General features: G+C 46.0%; 1 protein-coding gene across 2 annotated transcripts in view; it reads right to left on the minus strand.

Annotated features, from left to right (window-relative positions):
• Positions 1-7,286, minus strand: part of LOC126544487 (uncharacterized) — a 52,766-nt gene extending 45,480 nt beyond the window's left edge. For both annotated transcript variants that reach the window (XM_050191826.3, XM_050191825.3), the window contains exon 1: positions 6,458-7,286. In XM_050191826.3, coding sequence (XP_050047783.1) covers positions 6,458-6,750 — 293 coding nt within the window. In that variant the 5' untranslated portion in view covers positions 6,751-7,286. The remainder of the gene's footprint in view (positions 1-6,457) is intronic.
• Between the last annotated feature and the right edge of the window lie 5,366 nt (positions 7,287-12,652).

Raw genomic sequence — 12,652 nt, forward strand, 5'->3', positions numbered from 1 at the left:
CAGGCTGACTACTATTGGGTGTATTTTCTGGCAATAAAAAAAGAGGAGAAACTGTCATGTAACAAACTTTAATACTTGCAACACTAAGCAGTTAAACTTCTAGTTTTTGATAATTTGTTGACATCAGTGACTGCTACTTGGAAAAATGAAGGAAATACCACCTTTTTTTATGCACTGCAGCACTCAGGCTCGCTTCTTTTTGTATGTTAGATATTCAATTTTCTTTAAAGCACTTTAAAAAAAAATTCAATTCGTAAATATTGCTCGGTGCATGGCCAATACACTCACCAGTCAAAAAGCTCTAGTGTATATATTAAAACACCTTGAAATTGGCTTCATTATTTGCACAATGATGTCGCTCAACCCTCCAAAATCCTTACAGTCAGATATAAAAGAATTTGTCGCTACCTGCGTGACCACACAGCGAAGACTCAGTGAAAGGCGAGTTATGTTTAAAAATTGCTCAGCACATAATACCAATTTCCTCCAGAAACTGCTTGTTGTGCTGGCACATGCCTCGCCACACTGATAAAAAAAGTGGATGGCGTAGAGATAAGTGCACGCATAAACACCCAACCAATTCAGATGGTCAAAATAATAACCGAGTCAACTCGAATCGCATAGCGCAGTGTCGATCCTATAACTCGCCGAAATCTTTCCCATTTTAATGTTCACAACCAAACTGCCCCATGGGCACCTCATTTGGCCACGATTGTTCAAAGAGCCAAACAAGGCTCCCCCATCTTATGAACTCCTCAAAGATAGTGAGCGTAAAATGCGCGCAGAGATAAGATATCCCTGGCACACACATGCACGCTTCCCGGTTTTCTGGTGTACTAAGGCAGCCCCAGCATTCCGCTGCAGAGGACGGCGATTTCCACACTTTCTCCAGATATCTGCCCTCAAGAGGGCAAATATCTCTCCCGCAGCCAAGAACACGGACGACTGGCCTACAAAGCAGCCGGCCCATTCCGCTCTTTTCTTTCTGCTTCTCCTCGACCTGAGCACGCGACCCTCCTCGCCACCGTCATTTTCGTATCCCTGACCAAGACCTTCGAGCACAGCAGGAAGGCATTGCAACACACAAGGAAGTGCAAGCGTGCCCGCATCGCCGCCCCTTATCGCTAACGCTCCTTTCACTTTTTTTCTCTCTCCTGGCACGCAACAAAAACAACTGCTTCTCCTGCCAGCTTCCTGAAACAACCATCCCGGGGGGGGGGGGGGGGGGTGTTTCGCCAAGTGCGGTGGCGTGCTGTGGGTCATCGCTTATTATTCCTCCAGTGTCGCCGCCGCCGCAGGCGGATGACTAGTACGGCGACTGTTGCTTCACACTACACCTTTTACAGAGCTCATTGCAACGGTGCCTATGGTAAAAGGAAAGCAGTGTTCGGAATTTAAGATTCAGGTTCTCCTTTCTTTTCGTTCTCTTTTTTTATTTTTCTTGCAAGGACTTCCGCGTTTGCGACTTTCACTTTGTATCCCAGTTCTTTTAAGCACTCTTCAGGAGTTGAGCTGGTGCCAAACAACAAACATGTGTTGCGTCAATCCTTTTTTTTTTTCATTTGTGCCTAGTAGAGTGGTGCAAATAAAGAAGGGATGCCTTGCAGAATTCTGTGTTCCTTCGACACACACAAAACAAGAAAGCACCTCAGAGTTGCTGCTGTCGCCAGTGAACCCATTTTAGCTGAAGTTTAGAAACCCTGAGAAAGACCAGCTGCTGAACTAACTAAACCAACAGCCAATTAAGGACTTGTTTACCAGTCCCTCTTTCTTTTTCTGGCAGTTTTCAAGGTTTATAGCAGACTGCAAAGAAGGCTGGACAAAGAAGACAAGCCAGAACAAACTGCATTCACTTTCCCTGGGAAGTAAAGGTTCTCCTTGGCCAAGAAAAATAATGAAGAAGAAAAAGAAAAGCTTCAGGACACTTTTTCAGTGCCAGCAGTGCCTTTGCATTTAAGAAAACTACACACCCCCTTCCTCTTCCACTGTGTCATTTTGTCCTGGGGAAACACCCTGGCTACAACGAAGGTAAGAAAGCCAACAGGTGAGCAGAAGGCAAAAAAACCCTGACCCTGCTCCCAACACCCTCTCCCATCGCTGAGTAGGACCAAGAAAATAACGATTTGCCTTCCTTTTTCCCAGTGGCACCCTCGCACTCCTTCTGTGTGCCTTTTACAAGCAGCAATTGAATCCAGCCTCAAGGTTACACCTCGAGAAGAGTGCCCGTCCACTCCTTGCAAGCGTGCCAAGTTCCTTGGGACTGCCAGAGAGGCGGCGTGTGCCAAGAAGGCACGATTAAAATGCGGCGTCTGCTCTCTTGCGTACGCACACCTGCTTACTTATTCCTTGCAGCTTCTTCTTTGCGCACTCACACTGAGAAAGTGGTTGGTCGCTCGCCTCGTCACCCCTACACCTCCCCCCCCCCTCCAGCTCTGAAGTCAACCACACGCCGCGCTGCCTCTTGGTTTCCTGTTGACCCGACCATTTGAATCCTGTTGCAATCCGTCCCTTTCTGCAGGGCTTTCCTAGTGCGCACACGGTTTATCGGGACTGTAGTTAGTTAGGCCTAGCAGCGGTAGCATGCTAGCGCCACGCGGAAAGTACGGAAGGACCACTGCCCGTTCTCATTGCTGGAGCAAGGAAAGAAAAAATTAGAATCAGGCTGCCCCTGCTGGCTGTGCCAAGATCTATCGTGCAGACGGGTGGGTGATAAAAAAGGGCAGAGCTCGTTGCCACCACGAGCTGGGCGGTGACGTCGCAAAGGCTAAGCAGCATTGGAAGATGTAGTCAAGGCCACGGCAGACAAACAGGGCAAAAAAGCGACAGAGAAACCTGTTTGACTTATTTCTATGGTAATTCACTTGACTGCTTTTAAATGAAACTAATGCGTGTCGATCTCAAACAACATGCAAGTCTGTAGATGACCATGAAAAATGTAGCTCCACACGGGAAGTAGCACACGCACATCATGTTTTGTACAAGTGTGACATTGTGAGAAATGTCCTACCACTTCCGCTATGCGGGCAGCAGCTTTGCAATGCTGCGAACAGTCAGCAAACCATAAATCCTGGTAAAAGAAATTTCGTTAACTATGGTTTGAACTGCAATGCTAAGCCAGGAAAAAAAAAAAGGAGATATGAAATAACCTGGACTGCCAATGCCAGAAATATGTCATGTTCAACTGCTATTACACACATGCGATTCGGGCAGGCTCTGTCACTCACTTCATGTAGTCAATATTCACCTAATAATTTTTTACCTTAAAGAGGAGGCAATTAAATGAGGCTGACACACACATCCTGTGCTTTGTGCACTACCCTGCACAAAATGAATGTTGCTGTTACTACAACAGGAGATTAACAATCAACATTGTTTTTAACCAAGAGAGAAGGACGTGACAATGAGTAAAGAATAAACTAGCTTTTCCCCATCAAGTCCATCAAGTGAGGGCTTCTGTATGTTTCGAGTTACAGTGCAGCATTCATTCAATATTATATATAGAGAGGTGGGCAAATATCAACTTTTTCTAAAACAAACTGAATACCAATAGTGAGTATCAAATATTAAATAGAATATCGAATATTCAAGCACAAATGCATATATTTACAGTAGAAATAATTACTTCAGTATAATTATGCACTGCTCCTGTACTGACTAGTGCAATAAAGACAGCTAACTACGAGAGACAGAGGATTAGGTTTAAATAGATCACTAATCATCATGAAAAAAAAAAAGCTATACAAATAGTCTCTCACAGAGCCTGGTCTCAAACAAGCTTTCTGAACACGAATGACTGCTGTATGAGTAGCTTTCCAAAAACGCTAAATAAATGGTTGTCCCCCCCCCCCTCTAAAAAGAAGGGCACAAGTAACTGTGGGTGGAAAAAGAGGAAAGGTGCTGAAGGACCTTTGTGCCACAGACACGTGTAAAAGGCCAGTTCCAAAGGAAACATCAGAGGTTGTGACGAAGATAAAACTGCTACATTACTAGGCTGTTAAAGACACTAAATGACACTCTAGAAGCAAAAGTAAGAGGTTGTCATGTAGGAAATTTCCATTACGAAACGGGAAAACAAAGCTTGCATTAGTAATTTTGCTTCTGCATTGCTCCGAAAACCTTTGTCGTCATTTGCTCCTGATAATATGCGATACTTACACTATTCACCAGATGGAGAACAAAACATACGGTTGTTGCAAAATATTAGGTTACTTTAAAAAAGTGCCAAGTAGTTCCTTTTCCAATACAAATAGCTTGTGCATAGCATCCTGTGCGTATCTGGAACTTCGAATATTCATGCACCCCTAATATATAGATATATTATTATTATTATTATTATTATTATTAGTTTACACATGTTATTTGCAGGCAGAGCCACAATAAGAAACCAGGTTTGCTCAATGGAAATTTACCAAGAATTGCAAACTTATCATAAAGCGCAATCAAGTGTAGCATTTGCTTTAGGTCTGGGACAAAAGTAATGAATGACAGCACAGAAAAAGAGAACACATCTGAAAGAGATAGAAGTCCATGCTACGAGCCAGCTACACTGTTCCAGCTAGAAAAGTAGGCTTGCAATTAAAAATAACTCATTTTCTAGATATGCAGTCGTGAAAAGATGGAATGGTACAAACAAAGTTCTTTGACGCAATTACATTTTTTTTACAGACAATCAAGTAACGTGTCAAGGCAGCAAAATGAACTTTATTGTGCGTAATGTATTTCATGGCAGCACTGACATCAGCGAAGCATTGTAAGGAAGTGGCTGATAAGAGCTTGAGTGAGAATGAAAAAAAGGGATAAAAAAAGAAGGAATGCGCTGGCAAGAAGATCAGTTCAACAAAAATGCGACTTGCGGGAGCTCCGCACAAAAACACGGAGAAGAAATATGCAGCTGGATTGACATTCGCAGGGGGAGAAACGACAAAGGTTACCATTGTTGCTTCGCAAGTGAAAACTGTTCGACAAAAACAAACTGGCAAACTGCAATATAGCTGCCGCGCACTGTATTTCATTTTTCTTTTTCTTCTCTACTCGCGAGTTCATCACATTGCAAATAAATTTGTAAATTGAATACGCGCCACCGCTGCACGACTTCCGCGGCGTAGTGAAGGTCTTCAGTCACAACTGTTACTGCAGCTACAACGCACTACAAAAACAAAAAACAAAACAAAAAGTTGGGACGCGAAAAGCGCGCAGAGCGCATGGCACCGCGTGCAGGGCCCCGCGCGCAAACCACGTGGTCGCGGCGAGCGCCATCTTTTGTTTCCGCGTTCCCCAACGCATGCATTCGCGCGTCGGGTTGTGCGAGCATCTCCCCCCAGTTGTCGCGATATAAATCGGCACTCGCTTACGCCCGGTGATGGCAGCGCGCTATCCAAGGTCCCGCGCCGCTCGTCCGCGTAGCCATGACCATGACATTCGCCGCACACAGCTGACATCGCGGTGATGGCCGTACGGTCACAATTTCGGGACACGGAGACATAAAAAACGTGCGCCAGGAAACAACGGATAAAAAAGAAGCGCGAGTGGAGAAGTAAAGAGAGAAAAAACGCGGAACAGGGCCGCGCCAGCGCGTTTTCCACGTGCTACTGAGTCAGCCCCCAGCACGGCGGCGTTTCGCAACAAACGCGCATTCCAAAGCACGCGAGGCACCGCCAAGAACAGCTTCGCTGAGCTCCAGGCGCTGCAAGTTCCGCTTCGCTCCTTTGCCCTTCTTTAAAGAGGGGGTGCCCGGCCAATGAATAACGAAAAACGCACAAAAAAACAAGCAGCAACGCCCTTCCGAGAAGCAGAAAAGCGCATTAAAAAAAACAAAGAAAGAAGCAAGGCCACCATCAACTCCGGGGAGACTTTAAAAAAAACTTGCAAATAGGTCTCGCAGTGCGGGCTTATTTATTTCGGAGGCCCGGGGCCTGAACGGTCAACGATCGAGCAGTTGACTGCGCCGAGAGAAGGAGAAATAGCGACAACAAAAACAGCCCCCGGGCGCGTCGATCATCGCCCAAAACCGAGACACACGCACGCGTGAGCTCGGCAACGACGCAGTGCGCGTCGATTCGCTCACGTGCGCGACGAAGGCCTCAGTATACGCGGACTCCGGAACTACATGCGTCCCGCGCGCATCTCTTGCGCAACGTCGTACATTTCTTTTAACGTATTTCTTTTTCCTCTACGGGCGGTGCGCAGGCAAAACACGAAGCTACTATCCCTGCAGCAAAACGCAATCGCAGCACACACTTCCTGCTCGGGCGCTGCTATCTACTGCGCCTCGCGAAGCAGCCAAGCCCGTAAACATTACGCAACCCGCGGCAGCTCGCGAGCGCGCGCGCAACACACACACGCCCTGTGACGCAAACCGGAATCGCTTTGCTTCGGGTATCCGCAATAAGCGGCGCGCGAAACGCGAACAAGAAAAGGCGCCGCGGAATGCGTTTCGCGCGTCCTGGACACAACTCACCCTTCCTGGACCCTCTTGAGGGTCTTGCTGGCGTCGCCGCAGTTGACGCAGCACAGCACCAGGCCCGAGTACTTGATGGCAGCGTCGATCTTGTCCTTCCTGCGTCGGTTCTCGGCCTCGACGCTGCTCGAGTTCTTCACGCGGAAGATGTAGCGCGACTTCTTCTCGAAGCGCACAAACAGCTCGCTGAACTCGTCGAACGTCGAGAACTCGGTCCGTTCGCCGAACACGTCCAAAAACACGGCGGTCGTATCGACGCGAACGCCGTTGCTGTTGCCGTTCGCGGTTTCCATGTCCGATGACCACTACGACTGCTGGCGAAGACGCCACAACGGGCACGGCTGGTGCTAACCACAGTGCGCGGCGCAGCACGGCGGCCGTCGATTACCATTTGGGATCGCGAAGCGCGAGCACAAAGTTTGGCGATGGATCGAGGGAGGGTATAAAACGAAACGAGCGACGAAAGAACTCGCTGGGGAAAGCGGGCGGGTTCCGCGAAAAAAAGAGCCCCGCAGCGCGAGCTTTGGTACGCGCTGGTGGTTGGTCGCACGCCGCTCCGCTCCTACTCCACTGTGGTCAACACAGCACACCACCACCACGCAACCGCGCTGCTACGTACTACATACGTCGTCGGGCGTGCGCACCGCACGCGGGGTTGCTTCTCAGCTCTCTGGGAAGCCTTCGCGCTGGGCGCCTTGTTTACACACACATGGGCGCGAGCAGTGCGCCATGCTTCTCCACCGACGCTCTCCCACTGGCGTTGTTGTAGCAGCTCGCGTCGGCGACTCGCGCATAACGCACGCCCCGACGACTGCACCTGTCAAGCAATCACAACCAAAAAAAGGAGCGGAAGGAAGGGTGGGAGAGAAGGCGGGGGAAGACCCTCCCGAGGCCAGTGTTGCCAGCGACGACGACAGGCGTCGTTGGACGCGGTTGGACGACGCAACGTGCGCCGTCGCTCACGGGTGGCTTGCCCACGTTCCAACGTCCAAGTGAATTCCAATTGCACCGTTGCAACATTATTCAAAATATTAGGTCTAAATAACGCACACACAGCTTGTCGCGCCACCTTTTGACATATAAACAAACCATTTTTACTAACTTTTAATAATAAATGTTTTAAATAACAGTTGCTCTCTTGCTTTTAGATAACGCGAGCATTTGTTGAACTTTAAATATTATTTGAACAAAGGAGTATGTTTCTGTTACGTAGAGTGGTCTCACCAATGTTTAGAAACCTTGGCATGCGGCGGCGTGCTCGCGACGTTGCGTCAACGTGCGCCATGACGCGTTGTGGGAGTCAAACATGAGCGCTGTTTCATCGGCCTCTCCCACTTCGCATGCCCCTTTTACTTAGCGTTAGCAAAAAGCGACCGGAGCTTTCGAGTTGTCTTTGCGAGTGGCGCCATGACTGGATTTGATTGTTTTGTCACGTTAGCACGTATATCGCTATGCAGGGAGCAAACAAACGCGCCGTTTGAACTTTTCCGCGCGGACTTTCGAACAATGGATAATAGCGCGTCTCTTTTGGAAGACACCTGTGGGAGGGAGGGTCGATTCGTGATATGTGGGTCGGGTCGGCTGTATACACACAGCGGATCAGTTCAACCTGCATGTGAATTCCTCAGAAGTGTCGCACATATTGTTCGAATCCCGTCAATTGATCATCTATAGAAACAACAAAAATATGCACTGTCGCATGTGTTCGAAGGCCCTAGTACAATAATCATGAGATGATAATGATAAACATGTCAGGAGTGAATGGCGGTATAACCATTAGTTAACCAGCAAATGAAAATGTGAATTCTTCATTCGTATTGAAGAAACGCCGATTGGAAAGGGCAACATCTATTTGTTTTAAGGTGAAAGGCTATAAGTGGCTCATTGCAATGGCTCATACCCGAAAAAGGCAGCTTCTGGTCCAGCGATACAAAAAAAAGTTGACGAGTGGTACAAAAAATATCATCATCAGCCATGACTCATACCCCCGTAAGCAATCAAAGATGCAATGATTGAACATGAATGAAGACATGGCAGAAAAAAAAAGAACCAAGGAAAGGAAGAAAATATCAACATCAGGAATGGCTCATACCCCCATAAGCAAGCAAAGATGCAATGGCTGAATATGAAAGAAGAAACGAAAGAAAGAGCAACAAAGAATGGAAGAAAAAAAGGAAAAAGATGGAAAGAAAGATCGAGAGAACGAAAGAACCCGTAGATAGTGCATTATGGGCTCACACGTGTAGTTGAGGAGATCGACCTAAGCGTGAAATGTTTAAACTCGTTTGAACAAAATGGAAGTGATATCATTGACATTATAAGTTGCACGTGCCAATTATAATATAGCATGCCTGATCAAGTTATAGGTGAGCTAACTGGTAAGGCCACAAATTAACTGCAGTCCTGTGATGACGAAGCCTGGGTACTGCATAATCACAAGACTATGTGCAGCAGATTATTTACAGAAAACACTCATCTAATAACAATGTAGAGCAGATTAGGTGCAATCGTATTTAACAGGTCTCTCGTATACGCTATTGCCATAAGTGGCTTATGGGCTGTTATCCAAGGTTCACAAAATGTCAGTAATCTGCAGAAAAACACAATCATAATGGCAATAGTAATACCAACTACGTACATAACAACAATTAGTCCGAAATGAGCTTTACAGCAAGATAGGTCAATAAAGCCAGTAAGAATAAGATAAGTTTAGTTAATCCTTTTACCACAAGCACTTTGTCAATTTTCAGCCTGTTTGTGATGACTGTGGCAGCGATGAAACTATCGAAGACGTTCTTTGCCGACGTCCTCACTACAGCACACACAGGCAGTTGTTGCTCGCGATTGGTTGCTTTTGGGGCAGACAATCCTGGAACACCGGCCCGTGAGATTGCCACACCAGAAGTCAGTCAAGGTGCTATTGAAGTTGTTACGTTTCAGTGGCCTATTAGAGAGACTATGATTCTCCCAGATGTTCCCCACCCCCTCTATCTTTATGCAGGTTCGCTTTATTTCTTTGCTATTCTGTGTTACATTCCCCATTTACCCTTCCCCCAGTGTTGGGCAGCAAATCAGAATCGAGCTTCTCTTCCTGTTAACGTCACTGCCTTTCCCGTGTCATCCCTCTCTCTCACTTTTCAACTTGGGCTAGGTCAAATGTGCAGCTCAGCAAATCCCACTCCCTGATGTTCATCTCATTCAGTCAAGGTCTCATCTAGGATTCTCTGAGCTACCCATGTCCTCTGTAATCTGACTTCACCCCGTGGCTGCAAATTTGTTAATCACATCTGTTTATCTAGTCGTCTGCTGCCACCTACTGCACCCCCCATCCTAGGGCACCCCTTCTTTCATTGACCACCGTGGTTACTTGGTCACGACAATACATGACCAGCCCAAATGCACCACATCTTAATCTCAACTTAAATAAAATACCATTTACCTGCATTTGGTCTCCAATTCAATATACAGCCATCTTCCTATCACTTAACAATATGCCTATCATTTTCAGTTCTACAGCTCATCATTCAACACAGCAGAAAATGATAGGTATAATGCCTGCATAATGTCTGAAAATGTAAGCTTTCCTGGCTATAGCAGTTGAGGACTGTCAGCTCCCGCCTAAAGACCAATTGGAACTGCTTAATTTTTTTCCACTTTGGTAAGATGATCGATAATGCCTAAAAATGTGCCTGTACTTGGTGATCTTGTCCAAGAATGCAGTGGCACATTCCTTTTGAAGGATGCATGTCATGCAGCTGCCAATGGCTTTCTTCAGACTCTCCTTTTTCTCTTTACTGACAATGCCCTTGCCTTCACCATTCTCTCTCACAAACATTGCTGCAGCACGAGCCTGTTCATGCACAAGTATTGTGGGGAGTTGTTTGTCTGTGAGGCACAAACAGTATCTGCCTGGTGTGATTAGTTTGTCCAGCAAAGCTGCACCTAAAGCCTCTGCAAGCATCTTTAGGTGCACAGTCTCTGCTACAGCACATACTATGCTCGATATGCATTAAATAAAAAAATTAATTTCTTATTGACGATGCTATTGTAATGAAGAGACAAGTAGACAAGGGGCCATCACTCGGAATGCCTTCTTTACTGCACCTTCGTCTTCTTCTGTTCTTGCGCCCGAGCCCAAGTGTGCATCTTTGTCTTCAATACATTTTATCATATGTTATGTGCTTTGTTTTGCCCTTTTGTATCTACTATATTGTACCAGCTATTTTACAGTGAAGCTGTTTATGTGGACCCTGTGCCATCATTGTAGGCTGCGTTCATAGTCGTCGTCGTCTTCTTACATAGCTGGCTCCATTGGCTCCGTTACATGCTGGCTCCACGTTTACGGGGGTATGAGTCATTGCTCAAGGGAGTATGAGCCATTCATTGTCTTACGTGACGAACAGATTTAATTTTGAAGCAATTTAATTTTGAAGAAACGCAAGTGGTAATGCCGGGCAGATGCTGCTAACCACGCCACCGAGCAAACGTGAGACATTGAATGCAAGCGGCAATGGCAGACTACGGGCATACTGTCACTGACGTCATCCTCTCCATTGCAGCCGAACGTGTGTGTAACCTAAGAAACACAAAAAGACGTCAATCATCAAACCAATCCAAGCAATCGTCGAAACTATTCCAGCGGTCGTATCTCTAGTGGTGGGCCTTGTGCCCAATATATGGAGATTTGAATTAGTGGTTCTGCACATTCCATCCCAACTACAACTATGGGAAGACCACGGGGCGGAGCAACTTGCTCACGAAAAGAAAGCATGGCAAAACACAGACACAAACCTCATGTGCAAAAAAAGAAAAAAGAAAGAACACACTGGCAGAACCGCAAAATAAATTCACTGCTAAAGCAAGCTTGCTTACCATGCGAAGCACACAAAAGTGAAAATGATGTGAAAGAATGGCAAAACAAGAGATTTACAATATAGACTGCTTGCGAAGTTCGACTTGCATGGTGCAACACTCGGTGTAAGTAACATAGCTTCGCTGTTCGGCTATCTTCACGCACTGGAAGGGGCAGTAATATTTCCTTTTATAAACTTCACTCTTGCACTTTATGTGCTTTATTCCAGAAATGCTATGGTTGGGGCCACCTGGTTGTAACTGCTGAAGTGAGAAGCGTTACCGAGCAACAATTAAGAACAGCAACAAAAAGAACACGCGGCACTTGTACAAGCACCATAGTGCACTTGGTGTGATCAACTGATCAGTGTGATGAGTTGAGCAACACTCAACTGATTCAACTCAATTGAATCGACTGACAAGCATAATATCGTGCTTGTCGTAAGTGTCCTGCAAGTCCTTTCCCTTGTTCTTGTTGCTCAGTAGTGCAGTTCACTTTTATGTGCCTTATTTGTGTTTTGTGAACAAGGTTCCCGTATAGGCACCGAAACGTCAATTTCGGCATTTGTTGGTCAGTGACAAGATTTGTAATTGCTACGTACACTATGCTTTATTCTGCTAGTTTGTATGTGCTGCTGCAGCTGCTATTTTGTACGTGTATTTCAGCTTGCTGCTCCCTCCACTTTAATGCCAAATTGGTGCTGTGGATACCCAAATAATTTTTTTTTAAATTGAAATGGCATGAACTTATTGCACGATAAGATTTTATAACGAAATACACGTATACGAAAAATGTAGGCTCCAAATATAAAATCAAATAGCAAGCATTCTTCTGCTTTGCAAAAGTAAAAAAAAAGGAAACGAAAGGCTCTTCGCATAAAACTGTGACTGAAAGGACTCATGATAGCGCATTCAGGTCACTTCGTTGCTGTTGCTGCTGCTGCTTGTGATTTCACTCACGACTCACCCCTTCAGGTACACGGTGCCAAACATTTGCTGTGAAAGCACATATATACTTATACACACTGTGCTCAAGCCCCTGTGTTTGTTGCAGTGAAAATATTCTGGGGTCACCTAGCATGCCCTTGGTCTGTTGCCTCCAAGATTCTCGGCATGCATCTCTGTGCCTTTTGCCACTTCTGTTTTTCATCATTAGACACATGGCACACAAGAGGCTTCAGACAAGGGGCTTAACAAGAGCAAACACCAAGTGTGACTTATACTGTTGCAAGTAAAATATAAAAGGGAAACACGACTAAAAAATGATCACATATGTGCATGCGTTGCCGTGAAGTTTAAGTGGGAAGTTGTGAGAAATTCAGATTAACTTACAACAAAGCACTT

The sequence above is a fragment of the Dermacentor andersoni genome, chromosome 10, assembly GCF_023375885.2.
Source record: "Dermacentor andersoni chromosome 10, qqDerAnde1_hic_scaffold, whole genome shotgun sequence".
Taxonomy (NCBI): Eukaryota; Metazoa; Arthropoda; class Arachnida; order Ixodida; family Ixodidae; genus Dermacentor; species Dermacentor andersoni.